The sequence below is a fragment of the Gymnoscopelus braueri genome, assembly GCF_963280865.1.
Source record: "Gymnoscopelus braueri genome assembly, chromosome: 23".
NCBI lineage: Eukaryota > Metazoa > Chordata > Actinopteri > Myctophiformes > Myctophidae > Gymnoscopelus > Gymnoscopelus braueri.
In genome coordinates, this window is record NC_137625.1 from 25,876,880 (window position 1) to 25,895,761 (window position 18,882).

The 18,882-nt window shown below is 41.1% G+C and overlaps 1 protein-coding gene across 3 annotated transcripts in view; it reads right to left on the minus strand.

The window, feature by feature from the left end:
• Window positions 1-7,283, minus strand: part of syn3 (synapsin III) — a gene marked incomplete at its 5' end in the record, with an annotated part of 132,036 nt that extends 124,753 nt beyond the window's left edge. For all 3 annotated transcript variants that reach the window (XM_080421785.1, XM_080421784.1, XM_080421783.1), the window contains one exon: window positions 6,889-7,283. In XM_080421785.1, the coding sequence (XP_080277911.1) occupies window positions 6,889-7,283 (395 nt within the window). The remainder of the gene's footprint in view (window positions 1-6,888) is intronic.
• Window positions 7,284-18,882: the final 11,599 nt, after the last annotated feature.

Genomic DNA, 18,882 nt, shown 5'->3' on the forward strand with positions numbered 1-18,882 from the left:
CTTAAGTAAAAGTATCAATACTGCAATGTAGAAGTACTCCGTTACAAGTAAAAGTCCGGAATTCAAAATTTACTTGAGTAAAAGTACAAAAGTATTGGTATCAAAATGTACTTAAAGTAGCTAAAGTAAAAGTATTAAAATGTTTGAAAATAGCTGATCTACAAGCTCACAACGTGTCGCGATGCGACGCGTTGTGAGCTTGTAGATCAGCTATTTTCAAATAGCCTAGGTGTAAAATAGGGCTAAAGTGGTTAATGTATGTTTTATAATGTAATAATTTATATCTGCAAAGTAACTAGTAACTAAAGTTTTCAAATAATTGTAGTGGAGTAAAAGCACAGTATTTGTCTCTGAGATGTAGTGGAGTAGAAGTAAAAGTACAGAAAATTGGGAATACTCCAGTAAAGTAAAAAAATCCTCAAAATCGTACTTAAGTACAGTACTTGAGTAAATGTACTTAGTTACTTTACACCACTGCATGGAAATGTCTGCAATGTGTCACTGGTATCAGATCAAAGTGCCACAGCAAACTGTTCGAACTTCAGGTAAAACAGAACATTCTGCACACTTATGTTGATTGTTAATGGAGAGCAACAGAGGATGAGTACAGCCTGTTAATCAGACAGCGCCATCTGCTGTTCAATTGGCACTTCTTCAACACCCCAAAGAAGGGGAATCAAGCACAGTGGGTGTTTCTCTAGTGTTTTTGCTTGTGCTCTAGTGCCACTATGTGGCATAAAAATGTCCTGTGTTCAATAATGTTTTCATGCCAACATTCTGTAAAATAAAAGAGGACAAATCAATCGATTCACGTGGGGAAAGGATCAACAGATCAATAGGATAGGATACACATGGTAAGAAAAAAGAAATAAAGAATGAAAATGAACGGGTGTTTTTGATGAATCTAACATGGTTAAAATGGAGTTTGAAGTTACAATGGGTTTGTATAGAAAGGGGGCGTGTTCTGATAAAATATATATCAAATATCTAAATACTGAATCAAGCAACTTAAAAACGGTCCGGGGTGCTCCCAAAAGCCTGAGTAGACGATAAAATGACCCTTTTTAAAAGAAAAGTCAAATATCCCTTCAAGACAGGTGCCAGGTCATTTGTAGACCTGGCATCTGTATAGTTTCAATGTACAGATTATTGATCTTTTTTTTATATATTATACTGTAGTGTAGACTGATGATCCTAGATTACTATCTCTATGCATTTGATGTATTACCTCGTGTTTTTCTTGCTTACTGTAAATCTCTCTGGATTAAGAGCATCTGCTAAATGCCTAAATTGTAAATTGCAGAGTTATTTATTTCTTATTTTACCCCATTTTCTCCCCAAATTAGGGATTTAATTACAGTAGAACTATGCCCAACTGATAACGGCATTTTTAATTTAAATGACAATGCCTCGATCCAAATGCCATTTTAGATTAATATACCTCTCTAAACTTTAATAGGGCACTGTGGTCAATACATATTTTGTTCTGTTCTCAATCACAAAATGAGTGATTCCATGTGCTATTTCTGACATCTTGGACAGTCTAGTCAAGATTTGTGTTCATGAATGAGGTTTCCCACCAGGGCTATGAGCAAAATGGCCACTGTATGAATATGGTCAGTGTTGCAACTGAAACTTTCAGATCTTTTAGACCAGAGGTCTTCAACAGGGGGTCCGGGACCCCTAGCCGGTCCTCAGAGTTACTACAGGGGGTCCGCCATTTTTGTGTGTGATATGATTTCTTTTTTCGCATTAACTACTTGAACCCTAGCATCCCTTTTCTGAGGAGAACTTTAGCCAAAAATAGCAGATCTACAAGCTCACAACGCCTCGCGCTGCGAGGCGTTGTGAGCTTGTAGATCTGCTATTTTTGGCAAAGAGGTATAGGTGCAGAGGGGAAAAAGAGCAGATCAAGGTTAATCTGAAACACAATTTGATACAATATAGAGGGGGTCCCCTGCTTCATCTCTCTCTCAGCTTAAGGGGTCCTTGGCCTGAAAAGGTTGAAGACCCCTGTTTTAGACTGAATCCTTCAGGTGCCTGTTTAATTGATTATGAACAAACCTCCAACCTTCTAAACCTTCTCAATTCTGACTAGCAAATCATGGTATTCTGTCTGTTGTAGAAGACCATTGTTCTCGATAACATCATCATCATCATCATCATTTATTTAACTCACGACCATGTTCACATGGTATGGAGCACAGATATCGTACATTTACATTTCATAATATTCATACGGACATAGCAAAAGGCTATGTCCGTATGAATATTATGAAAGCGCGCTGCTCTGCCTGTGTTTACGTTGCTATGGAATCACTTGTAATAAAATAAAATATTCTGGGTAAAAGTATTGACTTTGCTTGTAAGTAGCCGTTGGGAATTTCCTCTATGCTGTCTCATTGGCAGCCTCTGGACAGTTCCCACTCCAATGCCAGTCCGGGTATGTCCCTATATAAGCCCTCACGCAGTCCGCATGCCCTCACTCAAGTCCACAGCATTCGCTCCCTCTCCAGCCCAAGCAGCCATGCGTTCATGACCCATAAACCATGGTGAACCGGAAAATAAACCTTTGAAATCTACCCTTGGTGTCACAAACCTCTTTCACTGGAGAAATGAGGGCGGTCAGCTACACTACCAACACAGAAACAGAACAAAGTATTTAATCGTAGCCATGTACAGTACCGTAATAAGCGGGATAATATACAGTGAGTTTGGTTATTGTTAGAACATAACCCTCTTCAGGTCAAAGCAGCAGGACCGACCCTAACCCTGTGTTGGGGTTTATCTTCCAATGATGACCGCCTCACACTATCGCATACCTTATTATCAGGTAAAATGGCTCAACAAATATTTAGGTCCAGGGACCCCCATATCGAAGCAAAGATTTTGAGTTACAAAATGTTCGCGATTTTTCAAAAATAGCAGATCTACAAGCTCGTAGCGCGGCACTCGGTGCCGCGCTATGAGCTTGTAGATCTGTTATTTTTGAATAGCCAAAAAAATCTAAAATGACACAGATGCGTCCCCGGTCTTAATGGGTTAAGACCAATTCAAGTGCTGAACATCGAGTCGCACGATGAAAGTGGAGGACCTTCACAGATGGTGTTGCGTTGCGTACCTGGAAAAATGAATGGTCGCCAGACGCCTTCATAAAATTCTGCGTAACGTCATTGGTTGGGAAGACGAGGTAAGTTCCATTACCAAGGAGATACACCAGACTACATTCACTTCTTTGTTCACATTCTGTGTCGACGCTGTTGGCAAGTCTGACGGTATGAATGCTCAAAACTAAGACATGTAGTTGTAGCGCGTCGTTCGACACTTGGCGGCAAGAATAAATTGACATTTACAGTGTCTTCAGAAACTTCCTAAAGTTACCGTAATGTTTGTTTTGTTTGCCGTTATGTTTCTCTGGACTCCTTAAACCATAAAGGCCGATTCAACAAATGCCTTCTAAATCAGTAGTTCTCAAACTTTTTTGTGCCAAGGAACCCCAAAATGATATGTATGAGGCCGCGGACCCCCCCCCCCCCCCCCCCATCTGAAAATGTTTTAAGCCAGGGACCCCCAGAGGAGAAGATTTGTGTTTTTTTTCTTTTTTCAAACGCTTTCAAGATTTTCAAAAAAATGTTTTGACGTTGTGACGTGCTGTGAGCTTGTAGATCTGCTATTTTTGAATAGCCAACGCTAAAATCTAAAAGGACACAGATGCTTTCCCGGTTTGTTTGTGTTTCACAAATAAATATCACGATCATAGGAATAATAAATGTGCATTATTTTATGGAGTCGATTAGGAAGAAATATACAATTATGATGCAATAATGCAAAAATGGTGCATCTCTACCAACAAAAAGCAACTTTATGTTAAAACTCCCACAGTGGTACTAGTAACACACGGCGAGGTGTGTTGACAGAGACACAACGCAAACTGCTACATCGAAGCAAACAAAATGACACACAGCCGCTTTCCCAAAATGCTAAGCGCATGTACAGTAACTTTGCGGGAGGGAGTAATCCTGAAGGACCTAGTCCTATATTATGTTATACTTATCGTGCCTAAAATATTCGATCGACATGCTCGCAACGCATCAACGCTTGTAGATCTGCTATTTTTGCCACGGCGACACCGGCACACAACCAAGTATAAATCAGGCTTTAGTCTTCTGCAGTTTAATTGCAGAGGATAAAAATAGAAAGACTTCAGTCAACTTTTTACAAAGGGCAGGGGGCCAGGGGTCTCTAGAAATTCATTCTGACAGGCTTGTGTCGGCAGGCAGCTTTAATTTAGTGATTCTTTTTAGACCAGGCATAATCTCCCTGGGGAGCCAATCTGGAGTGCTGGGAGCAGCGGTAAGCTTCAGGCTGAAGAATTGAGGTATCGCTGACAGACCTTTAATAGTACTGGGAGCTGAGTCTATGTAATGACATCCCTTAGTGCTGCAGATAATTCAGGGGTGCTGGAAATACAGTAGTTAATAAGTTCACCGTCTGAGGCTCATTTATAAGTGAATGTCGGACAGGAAATTACAGAATAATCTTAATTAAATATTAACACAATGAGTACCAGAGGTTTTTTTAAAACAGGGTACAGCCAGTGCCAGCGTTTTTAAAAATGTTTGTACCTTTTTCAAGTTGTCACAACTTTTTTTTCAGTGATCACCGTCCTCACGGTGATCCGTGAGGACGGTGATCACTGAAAATAGTTGCAGCCAGTTGAAAATAGTCCAAAATATATAGTAAAAAAAAAAGTACACAGGAGCCGAGATACAGGCTTTTAAAGTAATAAGTTAACCAGGAAGTGGATGGGAGTCTAAATCTTCGAAAAATGATATCTCCTGGTGCTGTGAAGGAAATAGCCGTTTTTGGCACTCAACGGTTGGATTATGAAAAACGGCCAGGGACGTTTTTGGCACTCAATGTGTTAACAAATTGAATGCCAATCGCGTAGATCTATGCGAACCTATTTAAAGCCGCAGCGTGCCAGTCGCGTAGATCTACGCGAACCGCCGATTCCCATTGATTTTGGCCCAGGTGCACTTTCCGAATTTTTTTGATCCATTTCCGTTTCCGGTTTCCGGTCGGAAACAGAATTATTCGGGTTCCGGTTTTTTCGATCGTATCCGCTTCCTGTCTGGGATCCTGTTTAAAACTCGATTTTCTCGGTTGTTGTTTTTCTCCTCGCTGATCACTGTTTAGCGTTGATCGGCTGTATCTTCAAGATGGCGGCACGGATTTGGCCGTTTCGCTGGCCGTTTCTCACGGATCCGCCGTGTGTTTAGAACCAAATGAACGCGCACTTTTAACTTATTTAGCGAGGTCTGTGGCGACATGAAAAAAACAAAAAAACAACAATAAAACGCTGGCACTGGTGAGTACATTATGAGATTAAACTCTGGCATGGAATGTGTTAATGGTGTTTATTAATTTGTAAAAAAATAAAAAAATAAACACAACCTACTGGAGAACAGTTGATCTGCAGCCGGTTGCTCAAAAGCTGCAGTGTACCCCAGCTTTATTAATTTCTTACAGTATTTTCTAGGCAATACTTCTGGCAATACGTCAGTTGACGGTTTTAAGAGCAAAAAACACATTTGTTTCGTAACCATTTTGTCTCATGAAGTTTTTGCCTGACTCTCTTGTACAGGTCAATGTTTTGTTTTAATCCTTGTTGTATTGTATTATTACTCTATTTTGTTATTATACCCTGTTTTTTACTTGTTTAATCTGGCTTATATTGTGTTGCATTGTACAGCACTTTGTAACATTGTTTCGAAAAGTGCTTTATAAATAAAATGTACTTACTTACTGCAACCAGTAAGGATGTCACACACATAGCGACAATTTAAACCTCAGTATGAATGCTTAATCATGTTAAGCACTCATGTTAGGGATTCGATTAAAGCGGCAATCCATACTTCCCAGGATTCAAACAAACCCAGGTCTCCTGTGCAGGAGAAGAAAGTTCTACCAGTGAGCTAAGACGGAACACCCACTTGGGCAGACAAAATCTTGCGAATTGAGCTTCGAGGTAATACTACTTACAACCACAGTGTTACTTACTACCCGAGCACAGAATCTAAGTTTATCAATAGAAGAGCAGCTCCAATCACTGCAGATGTACTCTACTAATATTCAACATACTCTACCATACAGATTGGTCAAAATACATTTGTATTCACGAAAAAAATAAGAGGTTCGGATTGCAGCTTTAACCCATAAAGACCGGGAACGCATCTGTGTGTAATTTTTTGATGTATTTGGCTATTCAAAATAGCAGATATACAAGCTCATAGCGCGGCACCGAGTGCCGCGCTATGAGCTTGTATATCTGCTATTTTTTTTAAATCGTGAAAATTTGAGCAAATCTTTGAATATATACATTTTTCAAAGCAAACATTTTAACTCAAATCTTTGCTTCCGGGGGATTCTACAAAGGTCTTCTAAATCCTAACAGTTTAAAAAAATAAAAATAAAAATGTTGCTATAATCTGTGGTTCTCAAACTTTTTCATGTCAAGGACCCCCAAAATTATATGAATTTTGGCTGCGGACCCCCATCTCAAAATGTTCCAGGGACCCCCCCAGGAGTTAAACATGTTGGCTATGGAAAAATAGATATTCAAAGATTTGCACACATTTTCAAGATTTTTCAAAAACAAATAGCACTCGCCACGCTATGAGCTTGTATATCTGCTATTTTCGAATAGCCCAAAGAAATCTTAAAATGACACAGATGCGTCCCTGGTTTTAAAGGGTTAAAGGCCTTGCCATTTTCAAGACCCATCTGTATGGCAGGGTTCAATATGATTTACCAAATGTTTCCCTCTTCCCCATCATGTCAACCTAACCATCAGCATTATCATCATCAGGCGTTTCATGAACTCACCAATCTGTATGCTGGTCGTCGATGACCAATAGGATCTTGGGCTTGCGTATGACTGGTTTGGCAGGTGCTGCTGAAGTCGCCCCTTCAGCTGCTGCTGCTGCTGACTTGGCCTGGGCAGCCGCCGCCACATTCTGGACCATCTGGGCGCTCTTCACCACGCTGGAGAAGGAGCTCAGGAAGCTCCCACCAGAGGCCGGGGGGGGCGCCGAAGCCTGGGGGGTCAGGCCCGGCATGCTGGGGGGCCGTCGCCTCTCTGTGGCCGGGGAGGCGGGAGAGGAGGTGGACGAGCCGGGAGTAGGAGGGCCCGCAGGTCTCTGCTGCAGGTCGGCCATGTAGCCGTTGGGGAGGTTGGCCACGAAGCTGCTGTCTGACAGGCGCCGGCGAAGGTAGTTCATAGTGACACGCTGGTGGGTTGTTCAGGCCAAGAGGAGGTGAGGGTAAAACAAATCCTGAAATACCAGAGAGAGAGAGGAAAGACACATAAGATGCACGCCCATATGTTAATGCGTCACTTTGAATGGCAGCCAAGATTTCCCAAACACAGTATGTTTTGCATATAGAATCTGTAACAGGATTCAGTGACACAGCAGTTGATTCAATAGCATGAATCTCATTTTATTATAAACCACATAGAGCCTGCCGGGAAAAAAAGCAAACAGTTACGTAACACATTACACCCAATGTAGCAGTGCAGACACATTAAAACAGTATAGATTAGCTATCGCCCCGCAGAGAAGCAAACATGCGAGAAGATATAATGGATGAGACAATAGGGATTCCTGAGTGTGATTAAAATACAGTAATTGCTTAGTAAGTGTGGTGTCGAAGAGATAAAAGTGCATTTTTACTAAGCATGGCATTATGCTGCTGTTACTTAATTTAGAACAAATGTTCAAGTAGAAAGAAATTAATGAAGGCAGCCATAGAGCTCAACAGTGGCCACACACTTTTTGAACGGCGCTGGTTCAAAAACACGGCAAGTCTGAGGTATCTCTTACATAGAGTTTTAAGCCTGGAATCAAGCCAACCAGCGATGTGACGAATCATCTATTCAAAGAAGACAATTTGTGCTGTGCGATGACATTCGCTCCAAATTACACACTTGAGTTTTATTAATCCATTGAGCAGGAAATAAAGAACGGATTACAATAATATAACATTCCCTATAATCAGTAACATGTAGGTGATACTTATGTCTATCAAATATGGTTTTATTAAAAGGCAATCAAAGGCTAGAGCTTATAAAGCAAACGTTGGGTAATGTCCGACATTACATAGCTAAGCGCCTCAGTGCGGCTGCAGAACTAAACAGCTGCACGTCTGAATTAAGTGATCGTGAATGTGATTGTCATTACAATTTTACCGCAATCCACAAAAGCGTGACTGAAGGCAACGTCGCTCTTCCATGGGCAGAGAGGGAGAGAGCGTAAGATTGCACTGGGGATAACGGCTTGCGCATGCCTTCCCTTAAAGGCAATGGCATCTGGCACGGTGATTGGTTTTATTAATGTAACGCCCAAACCACACCTATGTATAATGTAACGGGTAGTGCAGGTGTTTGAAAGATAAAGCTGGTGTTGGAAGATAGCAACTTTTGCACGGGAACACCCCTTGCGCCATGCTAAATCCCCAACTAATGGGTATTCGGACCAAAATAGGGCCCTACGAATAAAACATATTTTTCTTAAAACTAGATTGTGCTAGGGGAACGGTGGCGCAGTCGGTAGCGCTGTCGCCTCACAGCTAGAAGGTCCTGGGTTCGATTCCCGCCGGGGACGCTGTGGGCGCGTCTTCTCCTCCGCGTCATCAGCGCCCATACCCTAGGTGGGGTTGGCGAAAGGGCTTCTCTGTGTGGAGTTTGCTTGTTCTCCCCGTGTCTCCTAGAGTATTTAATACCCTCACAAAAACATGAGTAATCCTGGTCACTATACTGCCTCCTCCTGGTCAGCCGGGGCGCCTGATGGAGGGGAAGGGAACTGGTTGGAATAAAGTGTTCCTTCCACGCGCTACGTCCAACCAGGGAAATTCCCCCCTGTCAGGCGACAAGAAGGTCAGTTGGCTCTCATGCATTGAAGGAGGCATGAGCTCGGCCCTGGGCTCCCTAGGCTGGTGGGGGGAGTGTAGTGCCCAGGATCACTTAGCAAATTGGCACCGGGTGAAAAAAGGGTTACAAAATCAAGGGATATAAAAAAAAAATAATAATAGATTGTGCGTCTACGCACAGATGTGTGGCTCGTTCAGGAGGATTTATCATATCAACCATATTGCTCGTGGCAAGTATACATGGGATTGTTATGACGTTATAGCATGATAATAAAATTCTCCATGTAGAAAATGAATGGGATTTTTACTTCCGGCACCACACTGGCTCTAGTGTGCTCTATTGGCTTCTCATGCTGAAAGTAATAAGAACGACCATCAGCGAACACAAGGAGAGTAAATCTCCATCTTTATAGCCTGGCTGCCAAATAGAGTTTGACGTTAACCACCAGGTGCTCTTCATGCAGAATAGAGGTCGTAAATCTCATCCAGGAAAACATCACCAGTGGTGGTACAGCAGGGAGGGATATATATATACATACATACACAGTACAAGCTGTACAGTAAAAGTACCAATACTGCAATATAGAAATACTCTGTTACAAGTGAAAGTCCAGAATTCAAAATTTACTTGAGTAAAAGTACAAAAGTATTGGCATCAAAATGTACTTAAAGTACCAAAAGGAAAAGTACTAAAATATTTTAAAAATAGCCTAGGTATAAAATAGGGCTAAAATGGTTAATGTGTGTTTTTAAATATAATCATTTATATCCGCAAAGTAACTAGTAATTAAAGTTTTCAAATAATTGTAGTGGAGTAAAAAGTACAATATTTGCCTCTGAGATGTAGTGGAGTAGAAGTAAAAGTATTGGAAATTGGAAATACTCAAGTAAAGTACAAATACCTCAAAATGGTACTTACAGTACAGTACTTAAGTAAATGTTCGCGAAGTCTGGCTGCAAAGGGCCAGATAAAGTGATTTTACAACCTAGCTTTGTTATAGTCAAGGTGCATGGGATTACACTGTAAATGAGAGGATGATGCTGTGCATCAACCTGCCTGTGTTATCAGAGAGCCTTTCATCATAGAAAATTCCCTCTGTTATTAGGCCAGGATGTGAACATCTTATACTGGCTTCTCACTCTATCCCCGATCTCATGAAAGGGAGCACCGGAGACTCATGACAGCCAACTAGAGGAAAGATGCAGAGCGCTCACCGGCATTCAGTACAAGAACCATATTCATGAAAGGCAAAAGAATGATTATAGATTTGCCCTGACAACACCAGTGCCTGCCACTATTAACATGACGCTAGTATGTATGTAGCAGGGACTTACGCCCCCCAATCCAACCCTTGACGCTGAGTGAAACGTTGCACACACACACTCCCAGTAGGCCAAGGAAGAACCTCTGCCACACTTTTTTCCTTAACACGTCGCTTTTTGTCGCTTACATCATTTTGGCACGATTGTCATTATTGAAAATAGTGTTTAATAATGTTTAGAGTAATACATAATGGAATGGTTATTGAGAAAATATACCACTGAATGATTTTAGCAAAAATTACTTTTGTTTAATTGAATTGACTTTCATTAAAAAAAACTAATGTTACATGTTTACTACAGTACACTTAAGTTGTTTGCACTCACATGTGCATCATTAGGCCTAATTACATCAGGTAATTAAGAAAGCACATTCAAGTCTGCATCTGCACCCAGAATCACAGTTACTGTATAACAGGGATAAGGTAAACCCTATTGGTATCGGTATCGATCAATATGACCATGCAATTAATCGGTTATTTGCGGTGCGATAATGTCAATAACGTGCATCCCTAACCAGAAAGATCCAAATGCCTAAAAGCAAAGCCTCTTTGTAATGATGGTTAACCCATTCAAGTGGAATGGGGAGCTGTCCACTTGGCAGTGGTGCTGAAATGCTGCTTGGGGACCTCCCACAGTAAAGACGCAGCAAATCACTATATTTATACTGCTGCCACCCCTCTTTCTCCCTATCAAATAAGCTGCTTTCAGTCTCCCCCCCCCTCTGCACATCTGAGGCTATTAAATCCTTAAGAGCCAGCCTTTTATTCCTTTAACCCATTAAGACCGGGAACGCATCTGCGTGTCATTTTTATATTTCTTTGGGCTATTCAAAAATAGCAGATATACAAGCTCATAGCGCAGCACCGAGTGCTGCACTACGAGTTTGTAGATCTGCTATTTATTTATTTTTTATCGTGAAAGTTTGTGCAAATCTTTGAATATATATTTTTCAAAGCGGGATTCTAAAAATGTCTTCTAAACGTTTTTTTGAAAAAACCTACGTTGCTATAATACGAGTGGTTCTCAAACGTTTTTCATGTCAAGGACCCCCGAAATTATATGCATTTGGCCGCAGACCCCCCATCTCAAAATATTTTGTTCCAGGGACCCCCAGAAGCAAAGATTTGAGTTAAAAATGTATATAATATATATATCCCAAGATTTACACGCATTTTCAAGATTTTTCAAAAATAGCAGATCTACAAGCCGCGCTACGAGCTTGTAGATCTGCTATTTTTGAATAGCCCCCCAAAAACAAAAAAAAATGACACGGACGCGTTCCCGGTCTTAATGGGTTAAAAAAAAAAAGACAGCAGAGACAGTGTCAGCACGCCTACGCAGGGAGGGAGGAGAGTCACATAAGCCCTGTGTTCTGTCAATGTCTGGCCTGATGGCAAACATCACATCAGCATCAGATGGGAGTTCATCAGAAAGACCCTTTGCCTGTCAGAGAGCTTCCAAATCGATCTCCAAGTTTAGTACATCTACTCAGTTCACTCTGTGACAAGAGTCAAGAAGACATCAACTCCCCATGGGGGAAACGATAAGGAAGGCAGCAATCACAGCCGCCGTTCCGTAATGAAGGGGGAAGAGGAGGATAACACATCTGTTGACACACATTATACGGTGATAATGAGACCTGTTGGAAGAAAGGGAGGGCTTGATGGGAGTACCAGAGATAGATGATGATGCCTGATATACGCTGGCCAAGTACTAGTGTATGATGATGCCTCATTATAATGAGCTCGTGGGAAGCTTTCAGTGCAGCGAGTGTCACAGCCTGTGTTACCACTAGCATTCTAACGTGTCTTTTATTATTCATGGAAGTCTATGGCCAGGACTGTCAGAACCAGCAGTGTAATGTCACCAGTGGTGGAAAAAGTACTCACATCTTCTACTTAAGTGAAAGTATCAATACTGCAATGTAGAAGTACTCTGTTACAAGTAAAAAGGTCCGTAATTAAAAATGTACTTGAGTAAAAGTACAAAAGTATTGGTATCAAAATGTACATAAAGCACCAAAAGTAAAAGTACTAAAATGTTTGAAAATAGCAGATCTACAAGCTCACAACGTTGCGAGCTTGTAGATCGGCTATTTTCAAATGGCCTATGAATAAAATGGGGCTAAAATGGTTAATGTGTGTTTTCAAATATCATCATTTATATCTGCAAAGTAACTAGTAACTAAAGTTTTCAAATAATTGTAGTGGAGTAAAAGTACAATATTTGCCTCTGAGATGTAGTGGAGTAGAAGTAAAAGTACTGAACATTGGAAATACTCCAGTAAAGTAAAAGTACCTCAAAATTGTACTTGAGTAAATGTACTTAGTTACTTTACACCACTGAATGTCACTGGTCTCCAACACGACTAACGAGATCAAGTTCGAGGGACGTTACTGAAGGTATGGTAAAAGAGGTGACTTTTACCATGGCATGTCCTGTTACATTATGGGTGATTATTACTGTATGGAAACCTGTGGACTGTGCTCTGACTAGCGTTCCATATTGTTGATAATGGTAAAGAATCTGTGTTCAGCTAAAAAGAGCTATACGATGGAACATTTACACAACAGTCGCTAAGCAACCCATTTCTGATGTTTTTACAACTGTTCCTAAATGACTTGGCTAAGTAAGAGATCACACCCATTTCAGAGCACTATGATAACATAATGAGGTGACTAATGACTCATCTACAATATGCCTCCATGTGGCACAGCCCTATTCAACAGTCAGGGCTCGTCTGTCACAAAAATAGCAGATATGCAAGCTCATAGCGCGGCACTTGAGCTTGTAGATCTGCTATTTTAGAAAAATCGTGAGAATTTGTGCAAATCTTTGAATATATATTCTTTCAAGCGGACATTTGTAACTCACATCTTTGCTTCTGGGGGGGTCCCTGGAACAACATGTTTTACGAATGTTCGCTTTAAAAGTATATATTGAAAGATTTGCACAAATGTTCAAGCTTTTTCAAAAATAGCAGATCTACAAGCTCATAGCGCGGCACTCGGTGCCGCGCAATGAGCTTGTAGATCTGCTATTTTTGAATAGCCCAAAGAAATCTAAAATGACAGTGACGCGTTCTCGGATTGAATGGGTTAATGTTGCTAGTGGGATACTAGCAACCCAACATCCCACTAAACAGCTCCCTCCACTGAGGTATATTTCTACAAACTCTGGCATAAAATTAAGAGTTTCCTCCAACAAAATGACCTGATATAAAAGTAATTAAAGTTAGAAATAATTTTAAGACACAACATACCAAGCAACAGTATTTCAGTTAATAAATATAGATTATGACCCGGGCATTCGTTGTTGCCCGAGGTTATGGATCTATTGGCCGGGGTTTAAGCCCGAGTCATATGAGATCATTTGTTAATCAAATACCCATAGACGTATTTAATCACAAAGACAAGACACAGCCAAAGAAAACGATGCCACAACCGTGGCGGCCATGTTTGACATGCTGAGTTCCTTCTGCTGCAAGGTTGCTCACAGTGAAACGTGGAAGCACTTTAGCTTTCAGTGAATGGTCAGCTACGACTGTATCAGCCCTACGGCTGAATATTGTCATTATATTAGCCTCTCTGTCCTCTTTTCTCTCAACCAGGGAAAACGAAGGCTGGGCATGAGACAAAATAAGTACTCTTACTGAACAATCAACACTGGATTTATAACATTTTCCCCAACCATACAAATTAGGGATGGGACGATAATCGTTACTATCGTTTATCGTGATAAAAATACACTCACGTAATCGTATCGTGAAGATTTAAATTTATTGTGAAACTGTCCTCCGTCATACACTAGGATGAATAAGCATTTGTTGAGCTGCAAATTCAGTACCACTTAAACCCTCTATACTTGATAAGACGAACCTGTTACGCTCTTCTTTCACTCTACACAAATCGATTTGACAAAAATAGCAGATCTACAAGCTCACAACGCGTTGCAATGCGTTGTGAGCTTGTAGATCTGCTATTTATGGCGAACGTTCCCCACAGAATAGGGAGGCTGGGGGTTATAGAGGTTAACAAAAGTGCCACTTTAAGTTTTAATTTTGATTATCGCGATACTATCGTTAACCGCAAAAAGAATTTGCCACAATAATAGTGACGTGTCATTTTCCTATCGTCCCATCCCTACTACAAATAACCACAGCATCTTTCCTTAGAGGAGAGATCCTTGAACTACACAATGATCCATAATATCAGCAGTCATTATCTAAGTCCCTTAATTTGCATAACAGCCTTGTTTATTAACACTAAAATGTGTCTGGACTGCATCGTCGGGCAGGAACGGGCTATAGTCTCTGCAGTCTGCAGACTTGGCAGCTGTGTGAGGTGACCCTATCATAACACAACAGTGTCATTGTCACACATTGAAGATCGTCACCCTTTGTGCAGAGACGCAGGTCATAAGCTCAAAAATCGCTCTTCACTGCAGATGACACTGGGTTGGCCACCGGCCCATCATGCAGAAAAGCCTGTGGAGGCTCTCAGGGTTTATGGGATTGCATTCGTTCCCTATCTGCCTGCTCCATGCTGACAAGTTGCACCGGGGATTAGATTTTAAGGCTCATTCTTGGTAGTAAAACTTTATCCGATTGTCTAGTCTATGATACGGCAGATGAAAGACCAGTTAGATCAACCATCTGACAGCAACTAAATTAAACAACCGTGCTCAAGTGAGAGCAAAAACAACCTCATTAATGAATGACTACCAAGATTAAAATAGCTTCCCTTTCAATTCAAAGGCTCTTAGCAAGAAGGGTACTAAACTGAATGCTGCATTTCAATTCCTTCCTGCATTATGATTAGTGCAGATTGCAGTGTCAAGAATCTAAGCTGTTGTTTTAACAGAAGAAAGCATTGCTCAACGTTTACACCAAAAACACACAAGTGTTTAAAATAATGTATTGAGCAACAGAAAGGCAATTAGTAGTCTATGGAAACCCTTTAATGTTGAGCTGCAACAAAGACCTGTGGAGAGAAATAAGGGATAACCATCTATAAGACACGCACTCCTTCTTCTGCCCAGTGATTGCCTAATTAATATTTCATAGTGTTTTATTTGCTAGTACGTACTGTATGACATCATAACCATTAATATTACACAGATAATCAGAGTCCAGCTCTAGGAAAGAAAAGCGCAGAAGGCGGCAATAAAGTGGACACAAACAGAGAGAGGGAGCAACAATGGGATGTATCATGAAATTTAGGCTAGCATCGTGTTGTTGTGTACACTGTATCAATGAAGGTGAATTGAATTAGGTGATGTAATCATAACCGCAGGTGAAAATGTACAATAGGGTTGGGGTCCGGGGACCACCAGACCACCAGTGGTCATTGACGGGATTTCAGGTGGTCCCCAGCTAAATGATGGAGAGTTGGTAACCAAATGGACCCTTATAGATAGACTTTAACTCTTGAGAGCGTGAAATGAAACCAAATGGACCCGTAAGGGTCCATTTGGTTTCATTTTACACTCTCAAGAGTTAAAGTCTTGTTAAACATCTGCATTACTTAATTTACAAGAAGTCTACACAATTAGAGGATGTAGAATAATTGCTATTTTGATCAAACCTGCCTGATATCTCTCCCATAAGCTTGTCATCTCTCCTAATGGTACCAACACAACATCAACACAGCATGGAATTGTGGACAAAATCCATTCCAAGGATAATAACAAAATATTCTAAGTTTTGGGGTCTGAGAATCTAAATCTCACCAAACGGTGGTTCCGTGGATCAAAATGCCGAATAAATAATAATGGACCTTTGATTATGAAAAGGGGCTGAAATCCCACTGTATCATTGAACATAAAGTGAATTAGGTGATGTAATCACTATATAACCGCAGGTGACAGTGTACTGTAGGCTCTCTACCCTGCTGTCCCTGCACCACTGAGACATGGCTGGCTGGAGGGGGGATTCCCCCCGACCGAGCAGCAAGCAGCAACACACCGATCCATACATCAACCTCCTCCTCATCCCCACCCATCCTATATTAACATCCATTCACAAAACTCACCGGTATAAACACACCGCAGCAGAACAAAAACGCTGCTGTTGTTTTTCAACGTCTGTGGTCCACACAGAGTGCATTATCAACACACAAATCTCAGCAAATATCCCGAAATAATCGTTATAATTGATTGTGAACAGGAGGTGTATGGCCCTAATAAAACACAATAAATGCACAGTGTATGTAACGCAAGCAGCCCGTATACAATTGCTTTTTTTTTACACAACGTGAACGAATAGGTCGTTCAGTTTTTTTGTGTTTTCTCCACTGTTTTAATGATGATAATTACACAAATATGCACTATTTACCTTAATATCACACCAACCAAGGGTCCTGATGGCTGTTTGTAAAAACGCTCGTGTCACACAATCCTCAGCAGCTCGCGCTCAGCCTCCCAGACAAGCCTCTGTATCCCGCGATGCATGCCGGGAATGTGAGTGCTCTAATGCATTCATCACTGCAATCCTCCAGGAACAGCGTAGCTCTGGTCCCATAGCGTTCAGAAGGAGTTCTCCTAGTAACGCTATGTTACTTTCAAGCCGTTTCCCGCACATCCCCGGCAGCGCAGCCACTCGTCTTTAGTAAAAAATGAAAAATACACTTTCGCTTCTCACCAAAACAAAGACGGTTTTAAGATGTTGAAGTTGAACGCCTACTTTCTTTAGTGGGAACACTCGGAGCCCCCCACCTCACGTCTAAAACACACCATGGCCAGAAAAGACAAATATTTCACCAGAAGGAAAAATCTGGTCAATAGAAAAATTCCAAGAACAAGATCTGTAGGGGGCGCTTTTCACCGGATTTTTTTTTTCTTCCTTCCAGTGAAATATTTTCTTTTCTGGCCAAAAGTTGTGTTTTAGACGTGAGGTGGGGGGCTTTGAGTGTTCCCACTAAGGAAAGTAGGCTTTCAACATCTTAAACCCGTCTTTGTTTTGGTGAGTAGCAAAAGTGAAGTTTTTATTTTTTACTAAAGAAGCTGCGCAGTCTGCGCTACCGCGGGTGTGCGTCGTGCAACGGCTCGAAAGTAACATAGCGTTAAGGAGAACTCCTTAACGCTATGGACCAGAGAGGTAGTCATCGTATATTGGCCACCCCACCAGAAGGCAGTGGTGGAAAAAGTACTCACATGTTTTACTTAAGTAAAAGTATTGTAGAGCCTTTACCTATAAGCAAGGGGCAACTGGGTTGAGTTGAGTTTAGACGCATGCTTGAAGAATTCAATGTCCAGAGTGCTTGTATAAATTCGGATATTTCAATCCATTTTATCGACCAATATAAACCAAAAAAAAAAAAACGGCACATCAACACGGTTAAAAACTGTTTGGCTTTTCCCCCCTTGCACGCCTGGGGCTCGTCACCCACTACCAGTACCAAGTGGGTAACCACCCTGGCCCCTGTGGTGGTTTCCATGGTGACTGAGAATGCCACGCCTCTCCTGTGGTGGTTGCCATGGTGACTGACAATGCCACACCTCTGCACCGTGAGTTAAAATATCATAGGGCGCGTTCGAAAATACAGCACTGAGCGCACTGGCCAATACAAACTAATAGGCGAGTGTGCTCCGGTGCGTAATTTCCGAACGCACCCAAACAAAATAAACAGAAAGGCATTTTGCCTCTCCAACAAGTATCAATGCTGCAATGTAGAAATACTCTGTTACAAATAAAAGTCCGGAATTAAAATGTATTTGAGTAAAAGTACAAAAGTATTGGTATCAAAATATACTTAAGGTACCAAAAGTAGAAAGTACTCATTGTGCAGAATGTCCCATTTCACAACGTTTCAAATGTATAAAATGTACTATAAAAAACGATTGAAAATAGCAGATCTACAAGCTCACAATGCGTTGTGTAGATCGGCTATTTTCAAATGGCCGAAATGTATATAGGGCTGAAGAAGTGGGTAATGTATGAGTGGTTAGTGAGCCCGCCTAGGGAGCCAGAGGCCCTGGTTGCCCCAGGTACGATTCCAGGCCAGGCCAGCATATGTGTCGATGAAATGAAATATGTCCCTGAGCAAGACTCTTAACCCCTAATTGCTCACAGGCCCTCATTGGAAACAAGACCGCAAGGACTTTCATGAACGGACCTGCTAAAGGAATCCTATCCTAATAATAATACAAATCTACAAAGTAACTGGTAACTAAAGTTTTCAAATAATTGTATTGGGGTAAAAGTAGACTACAATATTGCCCTCTGAGATGTAGTGGAGTAGAAGTAAAAGTACTGAAAATTGGAAAGACTCCAGTAAAGTAAAAAATACCTCAAGGTATAAAAACTTAAGTAGGCCTACAGTACTTGCGTAAATGTACTTTACACCACTGCCAATGACTGATGAACAGATGATTAAATGTATCCAAGATAAATTATAGATTAGGAATTTGGAATAATATGCTTTCATTTTCATATTTTCTTTTTGTATAGTACTTATACTATACTATACTTAGCCTATAAATTGCAAAATATTAGCCGAACAATAGTACACAGAGTTAACATAGGCATAGGCCACAGTTGATGAAACAACAACATTTGACAGTCTCTTGGGTTGCATCCATGAACCTCATATTTCTCTCCCACAGGGGCTTTGTTTGTCTCTAAAATTC